The sequence below is a fragment of the Limanda limanda genome, chromosome 10 (genome assembly GCF_963576545.1).
Source record: "Limanda limanda chromosome 10, fLimLim1.1, whole genome shotgun sequence".
NCBI lineage: Eukaryota > Metazoa > Chordata > Actinopteri > Pleuronectiformes > Pleuronectidae > Limanda > Limanda limanda.
The window spans coordinates 26,467,261-26,486,748 of NC_083645.1; the positions used below are offsets into that span (position 1 = coordinate 26,467,261).

Here is a 19,488-nt window from a genome sequence, read left to right on the forward strand (position 1 = left end):
TTTCCTGCTTCCCACTTCAACCAGATGAACATTAAATACCCATAATCCTTTGTCACGTTCTCCATCTTTGTTTCACTAATGTTGTTGCACTGTTCTTTGTTTCTATTATAATATACAGCTTCTATTTTGAAAATAAAAGCAGGAGCAGTTATGTGCATATTTTCTTTGTGTGGGTCCTTGAATGTTCATGTGTGTCCTCGGGTTTGAATCCAATTTGTGGTTTCTATGCTCATATTTTGGTTTGTTTGCATCAGTGTATATTATGTTCACACTCAATATAAAGGTCAGATGTTTCTTTTGAGATTTAAACCTTTTGACGTGTAGGTCAAGGTATGTAGAGGCGTGTGGAATATGTAGCGATGGCGTGACTGTGTTTTTATTGCGGATCCATCCTTGACCTTCTCTTACATAAAACACTTGAGAGGTCAATGACAACAAAAGGTTGGAAGAATAAAACACAAGTGGAAGCAAACCCTGTGAGGCTGAGAACGTGAGAGTCAAACCCGACATCAAGGTTTTGTGACGTCAAACTGAAAAGATCGAGTGTTTTCCTCACCTGACGATAAATCAGAACACAGAGAAGTGTATTGCAGATTATTTTTCAAATACCTTACTTGTGGTTTGTTTAAAAGTGGAGCGGATGGTCACTGCTCGAGCAAAGCAAGATGCTGAATCCTTCAAAAATCAAGAAATTACCCTATTTCAGCTGAAAATGTAGAGTAAAGTTATTAATTACACACACACGCAATATATTACTTGTTATCGTATAAATCCCAGTATCTGTGTATCTGTCTTTGGCAGGAATCTCAGTTAAGCCACATATAACTAAATTGCTTTTCGTGCTGTGTTTGAAATTCAAAAGTCACGGATGGATAACTACGACAGTTATTTCTTTTAAATGAGTTTATCTGTTATCCGAGCTCAGATTCAATCAGATTCATTCACTCTTCTGACACTTTTAGAAACTCAGTCAACAAACTGTGGAAGCCGTTCTCTCTGAGTCGATGATCGTATCTGTCGGTTTGACTGCGGCTCCGGTTTCAAACAGGAAGCTGAGGCTCATCTGTGGTAACTGCTGATGTTCAGTGATAACCGACTCTGAGCATGAGGCTGTTTGACAGTGTTGTTCATTCAGGGTTCTGTTATTGGTTCATTTCCTATTTATTGCTAACGTTTTATGAACTCAGTGATCTACTCACCAGCAACAGATAAGATGCAAATTTGATTCACAGCATATTCGAGATTATAAATCTGTTGTTTTATCTTCCTTTGACATGAAGGGTGTAACATCTTGATTCTTTTTTTGTTGCTGCACGTTCAACGTCACCACATCATCTTTTACACAAAAAAACAAATCATGTGCTTCCATCTGAAGTACGGCTTCATATTTAATTTAATCTTCTTGTTTTTCATATAACAGGCGTCTCATCTTGCCTGCAGCTACACAATGTTAGACACAGTCACAGCTGAACAACAACAATAGGCCTCATCAGCATCTGTGTGTGAACAGGCGACCGAGTCATGACCTTTTAACCCAGAGGACGGACAAACCAACGTGTCCTCAGCTGATGGTTGTCCTCTGCAACCGAGGACAGCACAGGTCAAACTGGACCGTGAACCTTGGTTCTGTGTTTTCCTGCACAGCCGTTGTGTTCCTTAAATTAAGACACGTCCATGTATTTATGTTCCTGTATTCTTGTCATGTTGATGAGAACCCTGGAGGGACGAGCTCGTACCTGTGAGAGTTTCTTCTGTTAATGACAGAGCACATCGAGAAGCTGGATTCAACACGTGTGAGTGTGTGTTTGGCTTGAATTGGTCCCACTTCAAATCTCCCTCCTGAGCGTCTCCTGCACGAAGCAGCCTCGTGACAAGCTGACATTTTAAGAGCCATTACAGGAGCTGTGTGTTTTCCACCAAGGCTGAAACCTTCCACTCTCTCTGTCAGAACCTTGTAATGGAGGGTGAAACTCTCCAAAGGGACAAAGAGCCGGCTGAGGAAGTGGGTGGAACAGAAACAGCTCCGGCTCTTACAGCCTGTTTGTGCGTCTCTTAGGTCGTTTTCAGATATGAACGCCAGAGAAAACTCACACATGTTCATCCTGACATTCTCCTGAGATCTAACCAGGGGCCTGGTGAGAGAACCACAGACGATAGAGGAGATAAACCCCTCGGGAGAATGTCAGGAGATTATCCAGAGCAAGGGATCAATCTTGAGGGTAAACTTAACGAAGGGTAAACCCACCTTATCATTCCCATTGGTTTGTGAGCTGCAGTTTCGGCACCATCATCACATTTGTTTTTCAAAATCAGAACTAACACTATTTGGAGAAGTTGGAGATGGAGCCTGACCGAGAGCTGGAGGATACCACACCTACACCCTGCACCAGTTTGCTGGTACTAGCTGTCAATTACCCAGCATCCACCCCCCATTACACCCAGTGCTTTATGGTCTGTTTGACTCGAAATGATCATAATTCACTAAATAAACATCAGCTGTATTGAAAAAGACTTGAAAGGAAAATGAAGTAGAGTCATTTTCTCAAAGACTTCTATAGAAACAACATGTGGTGTCGCCCTCTGTTGGTCATTACACAGAAAATAGGTTTCAGGCATTTCGCATTCTTATACAGATAAGACACGAGATGTCTTTGGTTGGTTTTTTTTTACGGGACAGAAAACACACCTTCCGTGCCGTGACTGGTAAATCATATAACTGTGGCACACACTCACCAGATGTGGCACATAAACGTAAGTGTCGGTCACGGCACAGCAGACAGGATGTGCCGATCCGTAGAGCAAATATAATAAAGCTATGGAAGGTCAACACCTCCAGGTGCTACTGCATCGGCTTCTCTTGTGTGCTTCTGACTTTCATAACTCGAGGTCGCCAATAAAGATGAAACTGTTTGAGACAGTTTAAGATCCTGTTCTATTGATTCTTCCTCGGGAGAAGAACAGGTGGGCGGCTGAAAGCTCTGCACAGTGTGACGTCCTGGACTTACACTACTCAAACAAATATATATATATATATCAAAGTAAAACTGTGAGTGAAGAAAGGTGTTTGTGCAGTCGACCTTTCCCGTGACGCACACTGACATACGCAGTGAATCTCAGAAATAATAATAATAATAAATGGTGATAATGCAGACGATAGGTGGAGGCATCTTTCTGTAGACATGTATTTTGTCCGTGTGTGTGAATGCAGAGAACAAACACACATACAGGCTGAGCTGCACAACATCTCGAAGGAGCTGCACCACAGAGTCTAAGAGTTGTAGTCATGTGAGAATGACTCTTATCCCAATAGAGACAGATTCAAGTAAAATAGTTGGAAGAAATAATGATGGCAACACAGTGACAACAGCAACACAATAAATATGATGGGAAAAAGTGTTTCTCAGTGTGTTACATGAGTTTTTAAGTCAAAAAGCCTGAACTCCGCTCCTGAAACATCTCGTCAGGTCGATAATTCTGCATTATCTTGTTGCAATTTGCATAATGCATCTCTAGCGCCCCCTAACAAAGCCGAGAAAAGTGAGACAAGAGGTCAACATTTCCTACTCACGCTGGAAGACGTGGACCAATCACAACAGTAGGATGGCCTTGAAGAGACGGGAGCTTAAACCAAGTGTTTGAGTCAGAGGCTCAAAAGAGAAGCTGGTTGAGGAAAGTGATAAAAACCTTTTCACTGATTAAAATTATCAACCTGAGTCTGAGAAGAATATTTCTTTGAGAATCATTTAGCTTTCATACAAAGAAATAAGAGAATAACCAATTGTAAAAAGTGAATCTAAGGTAAACCACATCCAGTGAGTCCAGTGATGAGTCCAGTGGAGCGAACACTGGGAGAACACGCCAACAGAAAGACCCAGGAACCATCTCGCTTCGAGGAAACCCGACTGTCGACCAATCAGAAAGAGAGACTGGAAAGCAGCGCCTGGCGTTGTGTCCTGGAACGACTCTCGCTGGACAAATAAGAGTCTGACGAGCTGGAGACTGATTACGACCTCAGGGGGGGGGGACGCTGGGGGGCTTTGTACTTGACGAGGATCAATTCAGTCATCATCAATGTCAGGATCAATGAATCCTCCTGACACGCTCATCCAGCTGCTGCGTGTCGGCATCGACCTCTGCTCTGTCTCAGTGTTAATCTCAGATCACAGACGTCTGTCTCATCTTACTTTGTGTCCGTTGAGTTCAGTCCAGAATCCAGAATCATAGTGTATTTGTGCCACTTTTGTTATTTCTGGTATTGTAACAAAACAATTCAATATTTGCTTTACAATCTCTGGACAAAATCTTTAATATTCTCTTATCCAACAGGCCCATAACTCACTTACTGACTCCTTCTCTTTCCATCTGGTCCAAGTCCAAGCAATGAAAGAATCATATCTTTTTATTCCTGGCTTTGTTCCTCTGACTTCTTCCATCAGTGGAAGCCAACATGGCAGTAATGTCTTTTTAATCCTGATGTACTAAAATACAGTTTTTCTTTCTTATTTTTGTTTTTCTACTCATGTTATCGTTTATCAATCTGTAACCAACGGCAACATCTCCCGCCACGTGAGATTCGTTCGCCTTCACACACCAACAAGCGGCGATTCGCCCGAGTCCAGGCTGGAGCTTGATAACCTGTCCAGGTGATCGTCAGACCAACTGGTATCGATTCAAAATCCCATCAGCCTCCCGGTGATGATCATTTCGTTCAGTGAGAAGCTTTTACTTTGAAACAGAAGAATGCTTTATGGTCACAGAGACACGAGGGGGGGCGAAGGGAAACAGAGAAGAATCATAAATCACACGTGGACACAGTAATACATCAACTTCAGTGTTGGAGTATCAGTGAAGCTGCTGTCACGTCCATGAAATATCTAAATATTCCTTGTAGTTGCATGTGGATATTGTTAACTGAGCCCTGAACCTCTAACCTCCGTGGTGTCACACACTCTCCCTGTGTGAGTGTGAGTCCACAGCTCGACTCTAACTATCCACCAGCTGATGGATGTGATGAGGTGAGAAGCTTCTATCAATGAAACCCCCAGGAGGTCTAATGAGAGGAGAAATACGTGGTGTGTAGCAGTCGAATGTTCCAGCTACGTATTTCACAAACATTAATAAAAGCAAACACGTTGAAATAAACTCTTAACGGCTCCATTATGCAAAGGATGGATTAGTGTTGTTGGAAATGCACGATATGCACCGAGGCTGATGTTAAATCTGTCGGCCGGGATATTGATCGTTGTTAGTTCCAGATATTTCCCTTCATTGACTCTGCAGATCCTCAGGCTGAATTCTGATTCGCTCATTTTCATTTTATTATTTAGCTCAAAAGCTTCTACGCCATAAATACTTTTATCTATAAAAGCTCAACTCTTGCTTCACACTGATAAAAGAGAGTAAATAATAAGTCTGATACAAATATGACTATGAAGCTGCCACATCTGTTCATGTGCTCATCTTGTTTCTAACAGTTATGATTTTATAAATATAGAAATGTGTCACGTACACTGAATATAATCTGTATATTTTTACACAACTTAGAATGTTCTTTACCAACTGCTTACATGATATTGTTCATTCTGTCACTAAGCTTTATATTAATATACTTAACATCTGCATTGACCACCTCTGATAATCACTGGTTTCACTTTTCTTCTGCAAATTACTATAATTTAAATAATGAGAGTACTTGTCTTCCATATGTGAAGGATCACATTTATAGCTCAGACTCGATCCTCAGTAACAACTCTCTGCAGGTGGTCCAGCAGTTTCACAGAGGGAATGAAAATGTCCCTTAAGTGACTTTAATTGATCAGGTTTGTTGTAAAGTCATTGATCGAATTCACAATCAGCTCCATAATGTGTCCGGACCAGTAAAAATGGAACATGACATAACGACAGATATCGTCCAATATGTTTTTTCTGCACTGATTCAAATTACTCAATAGTTTCTGGCAGGGGCGTTTCTAGGATTGAAAGAAAGGGGGGGCTTAGCCCCTAAGGAAGGTAAATGTTTGCGAGCCGCGCGCGCCAATTTTTTTTGGGCTCCTTTGGGGCTGCGGATATTCATTGTTTCAGACAGTTCATAGATTGGTTCAATCAGAAAGAGTGTGATTTTTCTCTGTATCTTTGCTTGCATTCATTCAGTATAAGATAACAGAAGTTATCTGTCACCTCTGCTAAAGAATTTGCTCGTTCAAACTCTTGCTCACTGGAGACATTTTCTAACAAAATAGCTAGCTAGCTAGCTTAGTGTTAACATAGCTCATTACAATATTCCCTTTCATTTGCCTCAGGTAAACCTAAATTTAAGCAGGTAACAATCATTAACAACTACAGATAGCCACATTCTGTAACCACCTGTACTTACAATTTCACTCTGTGCATCATTTACTATGAGCTAAACTCCTTGGCTGTAATCCTGCTGTCTTGATGAGAGACGTTACTTGGTAAACGATAACAGTGAGAAAGCCAGCGCAGCAGCGATGCAGACTCCCCAAGGTCCTAGTGCCCTGTCTTGTATTGTTAAGTATGATGAGAGGCTATTGGATTGTAATTTGAAGTGGGAGAAAACATACAAAGCAGAAACGCACTCACATATGTAGCATGTTAGAACTTGTTAACTTGTCCATGTGTAAAACAATAGTTTAATTAAAAAAAAAATTAAAAAAAAAAAAAATTAAAAAAAATCCCAAAAATTATTTGGGGGGGCTGAAGAACATTTTAGGGGGGCTTCAGCCCCCCTAAAACAGGCCTAACGACGCCCCTGGTTTCTGGAGCTCTGAGTGCAGGAGGATAATGTTTCATGAAGTCAACACTAATGTAAGTTAAACTGGGCACACTGACGAAATCCCTTTTCAAGACTTATATATATATATATATCTATAATTATTTCAGATAATTTGTTTTCTAGCCTGAAGCAGAAATATAAATGTGTGTTTCAAGTTCCTGCTGAACCCAAATAATCCTGCATGTTGTTGAGGAGTGGACATGTCCGACTGGATTAGCCAACGCCAGGTGCACACACGATTTTCAACTCTTAACCAATATAAAAAAACTTGAGATTGCACAGATATGCTGAGAGATATAACCGGGTTGACACTTGCCGTTTGTAGGAAACGATTTGACAGCAGCGATTCCATAAACTTTCACAGAAACTCACTCGATCAAACGGGACTTCAGGAGAAAAACAAACATGGAGGAGGATCTACGTCACCAGCGTGAAGGCGGAATAAGCTTCGGCAGTGAATAAAGAGATATCAGGGAAATCAGAGGCATTTAAGATTATTTTGTGAAGCCTTCCCACTTCCCACTTTGCCCCTGAGATAGATGGAGCATGTGGAGAAATGTGCAGATTAAATATGCAACAGGCCCCTGAGGAGAACATGTTAAACGTCACGCTCTTATCACGGTGAAACATGTGTTCTATGTTTAGAAACGCTAACAGGTCGAGTGAGTAATGAGTCAAGTCCGTTCTTTGGTAAGAGCGACGCCACTGGGAGGAGATAAAGTCGTCTCTGGAAACAAATCATGTTTTTATCATAATGAACGGCTGCCACTTGCCACCTGACCCTGGAGAACGTGATTCAGGAAACGCTAACACACGGAGGAGGAATGTTTCCTGCTGTGCTCAGTGAGATCACTGCTGCAGAGAGGATAACAAAGTGACACAAACACCAGAGGAGACTGTGAAGAGAGTGTTCTTCATCACATGATCTCTTGTGTCTTGTGTGTGTTTCATGATGAACGACTCCACCTCGGACCCGGGGAACCTACTTGAGAACGTGTGTGGATCCGTTGATCTGCGTGGCCGTGCAGGGAGCGGCCGATCCCATGATGGACGGCCGGCGGTACCTCTTCCTCCCGCAGCACAGGATGATGAGGAAGGCACGGCGGAAGGACTTGTTGAGGAAGGCGTAGAGGATGGGGTTCAGCATGGAGTTGATGTAGCCCAGCCACAGGCAGGCGACCCACAGCTTGTCGGGCACGGTGTAGTCTATAAAGGGATCCACCACGTTGGTGATGAAGAACGGCGCCCAGCAGAGGCAGAAACAGCCCATGATGATGCACAGGGTCTTTGCCGCCTTGGTCTCTACTCGCATGCGGTGGTTCCGCTGATGGTCGGCCGAGTCACCCGCCCCCCCCGCCCGCTGCAGCACGCTGATCTGCAGGGCGTGCGCACGGGCCGTGATGTAGATCCTCTGGTAGGCCAGCACCATGAGGACCAGGGGGATGTAGAACGCCACCACGGAGCAGGTGAGGGCGTAGGGCTTGTTGACCATGAACACGCAGGACGTGGAGTTGCTGGCGTCGCTGTGGCGCCGCTCCTCAATCTGGCAACACACAGGGAACAGTGAGGTGGTTTAATGCACATAATTCAATAGAAGAGGAAACGTTAAACGGTGAGCAATAAAAACATCATTCAAAATTCTACTTTAAAGATGTATGGAACGTTGAGTTTCAACCCTCCACTGGTCATTCTTCCATCACATGCACAGATAGCAGATAACAGTTAGCATGCTTATTGAGGATTGTTCATCTGTTCATCTAGCCTATTTCCATTCATTTATCCATCAATTGTAAAATATCTTTACAGATGATTCCAATTGTTTAGCTAACTATTTATATCTCTTGCATTGCATTAGTGTTTTTTTACAAACTTTTTTCTCATCTTGTTCTACAGAACAATGCCACGTGCACTCTCTCATGTGTGGAGACATTTCACCCCATCCAATGTAGAAGGAAAGGCTGTGTACATTTGCAAATACTGTGCAAAGACCTATGTTAAGAATGACACAACGATGCAGAAGCATATAGTCAAGTGCCCAAAGTTTCCTCAGGGCTCAAATCAGCCTATGACACAACAAAATGTTTATATTTATGTCTGTATATGACAAGGTAAATACAGTTAGTATAAATTACCCACAACAATTCCAGTTTATTCCAGTTTATTCCCGTTAATTCCCGTATATTCCCGTTAATTCCCATGGAAAGTTTCCAACTCTGAATATTCCTGGAATTTTGCAACCCTACTTCTCAGACAGTAAAGCGTCCTGGTGTTGAGCCGCTGAACACTCAGCTCGGCTCCGCCTTCAAAACGCCTCCAGACTCCACAACAACCCACTTAGAATCCCACACTCTCCTTATCTGGGTGTGTGTAGTGGAACGGGGGGGAGAGGCTCCGCACGTCACCATTAATCACAGTCGAGTCCCGTCCCCGACTCTCCTCCGCTACCATCTCATCTCTGTGGGAAACTACAGCTCAGGGCGGCAGCAGGAATAACACAGAGATCAATTCAGATCCGTGTGAGGAGGCTGCGAAGCCGTTTGTGAAAAGACAGAGTTTGTTTTTCATGAATGGGCCGAAAGAGCCGGAGCGTAGAACGTTCAGTATTTACATTTTCTATCTTCCACGCTGCACACGATGATAAGAGCCCGGAGAAGATATACAAGAGAGATGCATATTCTCCACAAAACGACCACAAAATAAAGATCTGCACAGAAAGGACAGTGACATCACCTTCAAATAGAATATATACATATATATATATATTATGATGATTATAGACTGTGATATGAGCCAAGGACAAACTCATTGAATTTTGAGGCGGCTTCATTCAAGGGGGCAGATCCAAGAGATTTAAGAAGTTCCTCAAGAAATAGTCTTATACTAAATAATAATTTGTCTGAAGATGTCTGTAAATTTCAGTTTTTAAGTGATTCATAATGATGTCCATTGTTTATTTTTAATGGCATGGGGCATATTAGGGGAACTGGTACCTGAACTGAACTTTACTGGAGTCTATGGACACATTGCATTTACCGGTCCTGGGTTTAAAGTCCACAGTCTTAAGTCCGAACTCTAGAAAGTAAAGTTACTCTGAACACAAACTCACTTCTACACTTTGACTGACATGATTTCGGTGTAAAGCTCCAGGCCACGATGCCTGATGGAGCAGAGCTGTGGTCGGGAACCTGAACAAACACAGATCCGTACGAGTGGCTCCTGAATTCCTCTTCTTTGGTTTTGGATCCTCAGTTTCGTGCCAGAGTCGAGTCGCTACTCAGAATATTCAACAGCTCTAATGAGACCCAGAGAGACGCTGCCACCAGCGCTAACTTTAGACTGCTGGTCCGCTGTGTGCGTGTGTGTGTGTGTGTGTGTGTGTGTGTGTCTGTGTGTGTGTCTGTGTGTGTGTGGCTGTGTGCTTTAGACAGTGAGGGATGATGATGATAATGATGATGATGATGATTTGCGTGTTTCTGCCAAAAATGAGCCGGCCTCTCGCCCCAAAATAAACTCTTTCTCTGGCCTTCAGATAAATGCAGACGGGGGCGAGCGAGGTCAGTATTGGCAGAGGAATCTCTCTCTCTCTCTCTCTCTCTCTCTCTCTCTCTCTCTCTCTCTCTCTCTCTCTCTCTCTCTCTCTCTCAGTCCTGCAGTCATCCATCTTTGTCTGTTCACCTGTTCACCTGTTCACCTGTTTCTACTTGTATGTCTCATTCAGGGAACATCGTCTTTCTTTAAAAACTTATCACACTCTGTATTTACGAGTTCACACATTAATTTATATATTTGTGATAATTTAATCTGTCTTTAAAAGGTAAGTAAACAAGCAATGGTTTGTTTATCAAGCACTTTTCAAACAAAAGTTACAAATTCCTTAGAAATAAAAGAATTTAGCTGAAGTTATAAGTTACAAAAAGAAAAGGAAATCCACAAAAGATCAAAAGAAACCAGGTTAGAAGTGGAAATATTAGATTTCTGCAGGATCTTTAATCTCATAATCTCACCTCTGATAATCGGATATGAACTCAATGTGCCCAACTTGATCTGTTGTGTTTGTTTTCAAATTCAACGATTTCCCGACTTTTCTTTTGACAGTAAATCGATATCTCACGACTCTTCGTTCTGAGTTCTGTCTTCACGTTGGAGACGAGCTGTAAACCAAAGAGTCACTGCTCCTCAGAGGATTGTCTCAGAAGTGAAACTGACTCATCTGACTCCAGCTCAGACGACGACAGGAGGAGGAAACAGTTTTTCATGTTGGATCTGTTTGTCTTCTACGTCTCTGAGGCCTTTTCTGTTTTCTCTCTGACACTAAACACAACTTGTTGCACAACAAAGACTCTGACTCACCTCCTTTACATTTTTAGAGTGAAGTACAGACACAGCTTGACTCTGTCTGACATGTTGATATTGTTTCCACGGAAACGCCACGAAGCATTTGTTCCGTCTGGTAAACGCTGCTCCTCGGCACCACAGCTGGTTTGTCACTCATGTGGACACTAATCGTTGAAGATATTTATAAACAACATGTTCTGTTCGGCTTTTGTGATCCGTCTTTTCTCTTCCCTGCAGGAAACTCTTTTATTTGAAAGTCTCCATTGAAAAACCATCGCAGACTTTCCCCCCCCGACTCACCAGGTGGTCGATGCCGATGCTGTTCCAGCCCTGCATGATGGGCAGGAAGGAGATGACGGTGGGAATCACCCAGCAGCCGCCGATCATCAGAGCCACTCGCATCGGGGTCATCTTGTTCCTGTAGACCAGCGGCTGGCAGCAGATAGCGTAGTACCTGAGGAAGGAGGAAGAGGACAGAGGATGAAGACGAGCAAAGGGAAGGAACCTGGATCTGTTCATCTGCTGAGTCAAGAAGAAGAAAACCTAGTGTTCTTGAGAAAAGCAAAGTAATTTAGGTACAAAAAATAGGGTTAAACAGTTTTTAGATGTATTGAAAATCTTCCCAAACATTGTGTATTCTTATGTTTTCTCCTTCCCTCCTTCATGAATACTGACGTCTGTAAATACACACTTAAATATATTTCCCATATTATAACACTCATTCTTGCCAGAAGTGCCTTTTGAGTACTTAATGCTTTATGTACTCATTTCTAGATTTTTTCTGTGTTGTTTTAAAACATTTGCTCCATTCATGCGATGACTAAATAATTTACTTAAATACTTAAATCACAGATAAAAGCAGCGAGGATGGAATGACATCCTGTTTATTTTTGTTTTCTTCTTCTGTCACTCTTCCCTCTTCCCTCTGCTCCAGCTTCTCATTTCCATTTTTAATCAGCTCAACAGGCATTTGCCTGAAGGAGCATCTGCACAAAACCACCAATAATTAAGCACAGGAATGTTTTGAGGAATCCAATGTTTTCACCTCTGCTTTCTTGTCCCGTCATCGTTATTATCATTCCTCCATCTCTCCATCCTTTCAACTCTCTCTCTCTCTCCATCTATCTCCCACAGTTTCTCATTTGACCTCAACCTTTCAAACCCTGCATCTTTTTCAAATTGACAGTTCCACATCTTTTCCTCCCAAAACCTCCTGTGAAATCAGAGAAGAGGATCAGTATCATGAAGACTCTGAACAATCGGTCGGTTGATAATTTTGGCTTCTCACTATCATAACTGTGTCTGTATTATATCTGCTATGAAAACAATAATACATATTTGGTTATATTTGTGTTTTATTGGTTAAACTGTAAAATATAAACAGAACAGATATGTTTCTCATGTGGACTGTTCCTGTTTGGCCTGATTGCTGTTTTCCTCCTTTAACAGTTTTCTAAAGACCCTTCACTGTTTGGATAAACATTATCCCAGCACCTGACCGGTCTGCACAGAGCACCGACCTCGTCCGACACCTTTGGCATTAACTGAAATGTCAGATCCTGTCACCTGACGTCGCTGTCGACCTCGTCGAAGCTCGTGTGGTTGAAGGGAACAAATCTCTGCAGCCAGGGATCAGAAAACTGGAGGCTGATGCTCGTGTTTGGGAATAGAACCATGTGTGAGTGTCCACATACTTTTGGCCATGCGTCTTCGTCTGGCTTGGAACCGGATTTGACAACGTCATCCTCTTTTTCCCTCACTTTATAGATTCTGATATTATATTATATTCCTCCCTTTTATACAGAAACAGTTTGTCTGCCTTTTCAAACAAGTGAGTTAAACTAATGTTTGCTTATGATCCTGAACCAGAGAATTATCTGACAACCTTCATCTCTGTCTGTGGAACGTTGTTTTATTTTATCACACCCTGACTCTGCTACCAGGGTGTGTGTGTGTGTGTGTGTGTGTGTGTGTGTGTGTGTGTGTGTGTGTGTGTGTGTGTGTGTGTGTGTGTGTGTGTGTGTGTGTGCGCACACTATCAGCCACTACAGCAGGAATCCCCAGCATGCTGCCACACAGTGATATCGCTAAGACGACACTGGCGCTAAACTGCATGAATGGAATCGCACGGATGACAGAGAAAAACTGTGAATGAGCAGGAAGAGAGGGAAGAGGTGAAAGAGGAGATAGAGGTAGAGAGAGATAGAGGGAGAGAGAGAGAGAGAGAGAGAGAGAGAGAGAGAGAGAGAGAGAGAGAGAGAGAAAGAGAGAGGAGAGAAGGAACAGATGGAGTGAATGGACTATTAAAAGGAAGCAAGGGAAATAGAGGAAGGAGAAAATGAGGAAACGCAGGAGGAAGCAATAGAGAAGAGGGGGGGGGGGGTGCGAGAGCAACTAATCCCTTTATGGAAAAATTCAAATGACAGATGCTGCAGCAAATCACTTACTGCAGCAAATACTCTGCATGTGCAGTTTGTGTGGCCTGGTCACTGACTCTGTGTGTGTGTGTGTGGGTTTGTGTGTGTGTGTACTTGTACTTGATATTGATACATAGACCTGGTTTGAGGGTTGGAAAGAGGTTAAGGTAAGGGAAAGGCATTTAGTTGTGATGGTTAAGGTTGGGCTAAGGGGTTAAGGAATGCATTAGGTCAGTGTCCTTCCTATAGCGTCTGTCAGACATGAACTGAACTCTGCAGTTCCACCGGATTTTCTCAGGAGAAGGTACATGTGTGAACACAAATGTCCGAGTGAGACTCCCCACTGTTTCTACGCTCTTCACCCGCCCGACCACCTGATGGTGATGGAAACATGATCATGTGACCTCTGCAGCAGAGTTAACACGTCACTTCCTGTATCCGGCTGCTCCACCTCTCACCTGAACCACGTGGAGGATTTGATGCTCTTTTGAAAACCTCCAGATGTGTTTGGTTTAAATGTTCATTTTTACAGCTGGTTTGGTTTGAATTAGTTATTTGATGCAATAAAAAACAGAGTGAAACTTCCTGATTGACAGCTGAGACTGACTCTGGAATGGTCGAGCGTGTGTATCGGCAGGAAATCGACATTGCGGCTCCGCCCCCTGATCACTACACACAATCTGAACCCGTTAATTACATCATCACCACTAGAGGTCAGCGTTCATACTCTGGTATATTTGGGCTTCTATCTACAGTCTGTGAGTTCTGAGCTTCGTTGAGTCTCGAGCTGGAGATTATGACTTATTGATCGTTATGATGACGGGACTTTTCCTCCCCCGACGTCTCCTACTCGATGCGTCCAGCTCCTGAACTCATCCTCTCCCGAGCGGCTGGATTTACCCCCCTCCCTCTCAGAGTTGACTGAACACGGCGCTCGGCCTCAGCAGCTCTAAACCTAATCCAGCTCAGACTCCTCTGCTATGATCCCAGCTCATTACCTCCATGTGCTGCGTGGCATTTCATCGCCATCAGTAATTTGGTATGGGTGTGTGTAGCGTGTGTGTGTGTGTACCGTGTGTGTGTGTGTACTGTGTGTGTGTACTGTGTGTGTGTGGGGCCTGCATGTGCCGTGGCATTAAAAAAAAAGGTCAAGAGACTCTTTCTCTATTTGAATTCCCAAAATAGTCGTGTTGAAAGGTTGCAGACGGATTCTTTAAGTGTGAATGTGGCGGCCCCCCCCCCCAGGGAGTCTGCGCCACAAGTATGGATTCCTGCACCGTGTGAATAGAGACGCCCACACACACACATGTGATACATGAAAGAACCAGCAGTGTACACAAACACACACACAGACACACACCCACTTGCAAACATGTTAACCTGGGGCCGATTAGAAGCAGCCGTGGCAGCGGGTCCGAGCTCCGAGAACTTTAAATGGTTTCTGCTTCCTTTAGATCTACGAAAACCTCTCTCTCTGTTTATCTCTGACAGTTTCATTCGGACAGTATTTATACGGGAGCTGGTTTCTGAGAACGGACGAAACCCGAAAACATGCTGTCGTGTTTCTCAGGACGGAGCATAACGTCAAACTGGAGAGAAGGGTTTTCTGAGGGAGCTTCCACTCGGCCGATCAATCGTCAAACCAAAAGGTTTCTGAACGTGCACAGAACCATCGAGTGTGGTTAAAGATGGACAACATGACAGGAAACCAAAGCGTCTGGATCGCCCCCTGGTGGTCGCCACAGAACAGACACGATTAATGACCGGTTATTAGAGTCTTCTTATCTCACTGATCCTCGTTAAAGGGTTAATTTCTCTGTCTCCCAATCAGCTTTTATATGATGATGTAAACGTAAGAATTGACTCGTGATTGGTTAAATCCACAGCTTCATCCCTCACGCTGCGGCTCAGACTCAGGATTCAAACGACGCTATAACAAAAGTTGGCAGCGTTTATGTCCTGGATACTTTGGCTTTATTAGCGGACAGGAGGAGGAAGTGGGGAATGGGTCATGCACATCTGGAGATATGGCACTAAAGTGTTTTCTGATTTGCAGCCAATTAAAGGAGAATCTCAGATATTTTGATATGGAAAGGGAAATTCAAATGTACACAATTTCACCACAACAGCAACCGGCCGGGAGACACACGACAGGGAAACAAGATATTAACACAACACTTCCACATTAACTGATGTTGTTCGTCATTGGTGCAAATCCCTGAACTCATTTCTAATTATAATGACATTTCCAAAAACCAATTGACATGTAATGAACACGAGGCCTTGAGGCAGCTCCTCACTTTTTAAATTTAACATCTGAAAATGATTGAGTTTATGAGAAGAGCAGAATATTTTACAATGAATTTTTATTTTTTTTGTGCATTATTATTAATTTATTTAGATGAAATAAATATGAAGATGTTGGTATTAACTGCTGTTGATCATTAATTGAGTTAAGACAAGTGTTTCTAAATCTAATATGTACGTTTACAAAAGTGTTCTGATACTTTGATAAGTTCTATGAATCTCAAAAAGTATCTGGTCTAAAATGAATAGTCACATTTTGGCTATTTACACTAACAGCTGTAATTATGTGGAATGATGCTAAAAACAAGACGATGCAATTATGAAGTCGGTCCGGCCATATTCTCTTTATCTATTCAAGCTCATTTAAATGTGTCTGTTTCTTCTGTTGTCTCGTCTCCGAGCACGTTCGTCTCTTTGTGTCGCAGCTTCCTCCTCGTGGCAGTTCTGGTATTTTTAGTTTGAATTAATTTCCATTCAGCTCTGTTCAGCGTCTCTCAGCTCGGGCTGGATGAATGAGAAGCTGCATCCCGCAGCTGTTCACTTATTTCTATACGCTCTCTATTTCTCCCTGTTTTATTCCTTCCGTTTCCTCTTCTTTTCTCCGAGCATCCTTCGCTTTTATTCTTCTTTCTCTGTCACATACACAATCTTTTCTTGTCTGTGAGCCAAGCTCTTAAAGCAGGAAAACACCACAGGCAACAGATGTCTCTTTTATTGTTTTTGTCCTTGAACATAACAGACAACAAGCATCTTGTACTTTTTTGTGTTTTTCCTAGTGTTTCAGTTTTGGTTCGTGACCTCTGACCTGCATCGAGCTGAAGAATCAGGATTGAATCAGAAATCTGCGATGAGCAAAAGGCGACAGGTCTTTCTCACAGAAATCGTTTTGTCACCGTAGAAAAAGAACAGTTGTAAATAATCAGATAAGAAACTGAGATTCTGTTTTGTTTCACTTTTTCATTCCTTCATCTCTCTCTTTGTCCTCGTGTTTGTTTCTCTCTTCCTTCTTTGTCACACTTTCCTGATCCCTTCCCTCTTTTCTGTTTCCTCCTCTCAGCCCTTTTGTCCTGATGCGTCTGTTTGCTGCTGAGGAATTTTGTGACTTATCTGTAACTCGTGTTTATGGCATGCACCGCCAGCGAAGAAGAATGTCCCTATGATTGAAATAAACTAGACGAGTATTGCAGCAGCCTGTTCTCTCTCTCTCTCTCTCTCCCTCTCTCCTCCCTCTCTCTCTCTTGTTTAAAAGCACCTACAAATGGAAGCTGTTGGCCTCTGTTTGCAAACTGGCCTGTTTCCCTCGATGCTGCAGAGACACCTTCACTTAACCTGAGGAGTTGTAGTGGAGCTGCTCGCTGACCCTCATCAGTGTTGTGGGAAAAGGAGCTTCTCTTAGTGGAGTCAGCAGAACTGAGACCAAACTGTGGCAAACTGAACAGTGTGAGGTTCTGCCTTCACATATTTATAACATTTAAATCCAACGTTATATATATAACAGGAGCCTTTTCCATAGAATATTGCTGTAAAAGTGAGTTAATTCATCAGTGTAATTAAAAATAACGAGCAGTTAAAAGATAATGAAATCAACAACGGAGAAAATCCCTAAAGAAACAGGGAGGACGATGCCGTCAGAGGAAGAAATGGGAGTATCATGATTCACAGAGACAGCAAGGGCTTCTGGGTAATACAGGGTGATTGTCTGAGTCTGAACTGGTAATGGAAGTTCTGTAGTTACATTCAAACTCATTTCAAACTGTCAGGATGACGATTAATCCAGTCGTCCGCCTGATAAGATTTCTAATGTCTGGTCTGATAAATCCACATCCTCCTCAACACACAGCAGATCATAACAGAGAGGAACAGAAATATGATCATAGAAGTGTCAGCCTGTTTGTTCACAGACGTCTTCACAACCACAACACACATCTGCTTTGAGCTCCGAGCTTCACAAACTCTGACACCTGACTCCGACACCTGATCCCGGCTGGAAACAAGCTTTTGATCATTTCACGTCCTGGAACACGGAGCGTCAAAGATCCACAGGAAACAGGATCTGCTTTCAAGTTCTCCTCTTTCCACCATCATGTAAGATGAAAACCTCAGTGCTACGACCTCCAGGTTCTTCTCCTCTGAGTCAATCACTGAACATCTTCTGACATGAAGCCACTGAACATAAAACTCTCTGACATCTTCTGACATGAAGCACAGAACGCTGCTGCATCACTAATTTGTTATAAATATATATTCATATATATGGTTATAATCTTTACTCCTGAGATACTTCCTCATTCTCTGCCTACACCTCATCTCTATTATTTTATATTACTATCTTTAATGGACTTCAATTAATAAATGTTTTACTGTTTTTATAAATCCAAATACTACTTGTTTTCATATCATTTCTGTATTTATGAGCTTTTGTATATTAACTTTTATATGATTTATAGACATATATAGTTTATATTCACCTACGAGAATATATTTTAAAACTGCATTGTACCTTGATAATTCCTTTCATCAGAAAATGTCTATGTATATAATGTATAAACTCTGGTTTGTAATCTTTCCCTCTGAGTCGTCTGATATGTAAATGCCGTCGGGCTGAAACTTCTCAGCTCCTGTAAACGTCTTTCTTCTTTTCCTGCCGTTGCAGAGGCAATAAGAAGAACTTATCCCGTCTATATCCTCTCTCAATCCGAGCTTTCAGTCCGTAAATCCTCTCACGGGAGTTAATATCGAAGCTGTCGAGATGAAGACATATTAAATTCTCTCCACTCAGCCACCTCACAATGGACTCACAGACTAATGTCTCTGCCCTCGACCAACTTTCTGTGATGAGGGAAAGTTGAGGAACTCATTCTGTCTTTTGCAGGAGTTTTAACATAATAATACAACTAAATACAAGATTTGAAAGTGGAAAAATACATTAATTGCATGTTTTCATTTGCTTTCTTGTGAAATGGGTGAACTGACACTGTGATCTCTGATCTTCTTTATGTTCTGACCTTAAACCTGAAATTACTCATCCACCAAACTGCCCAGTCATTCTCATTAATCCCATTTCACATCCTCAGCCCATTAAAGGACTGACGTCACCGTGTCACTTACAGTCTGAGGCTTGTGTCTGTGTCAACTCGTATATTTAGATCAACTACATCAGCAGCAGAGGCAACCACGACACATCTGGAACAGGACATCAGAACCTCAGACTTGTTCAGTGCAGTGGGAAACACCTGCAGTATTTCATACTGTCACCAATGAGGTGATTTCACACAATATCATTGTGTGTCATTTTACAGTCGAGACAAAATGTCACACTCACACAAACCAGCGCCTGAAAGCCGACAGACGAAAAAAAATCATCTCTTCAGGGAAATGGACTGAGGGATGAAGGTATTAAAACAGCAGGGATTAAGTCTCTACCTGTCCAGGGCGATGCAGCACAGGTGCAGGATGGACGCCGTGGTCAGCAGCACGTCCAGCGAGGTCCGGACCAGGCAGAAGGTATCACCGTAGATCCAGTGCTGGTGGACCAGCTCGATGGCGCCGAACGGCATCACCAGCACCGACACCAGCAGGTCAGCGAACGCCAGAGACACGATGAAGTAATTGGTCTTGATTTTCCTGGAGAGGAGA

General features: G+C 42.7%; 1 protein-coding gene across 1 annotated transcript in view; it reads right to left on the reverse strand.

The window, feature by feature from the left end:
* Window positions 1–7,775: 7,775 nt before the first annotated feature.
* The window catches only part of htr4 (5-hydroxytryptamine receptor 4), a 39,980-nt gene continuing 28,267 nt past the window's right edge, over window positions 7,776–19,488 (reverse strand). Inside the window, exons 3-5 of the mRNA XM_061079219.1 lie at window positions 19,276–19,476; window positions 11,429–11,582; window positions 7,776–8,336 (exon numbers count right to left, since the gene is read on the reverse strand). Coding sequence (XP_060935202.1) covers window positions 7,776–8,336; window positions 11,429–11,582; window positions 19,276–19,476 — 916 coding nt within the window. The remainder of the gene's footprint in view (window positions 8,337–11,428; window positions 11,583–19,275; window positions 19,477–19,488) is intronic.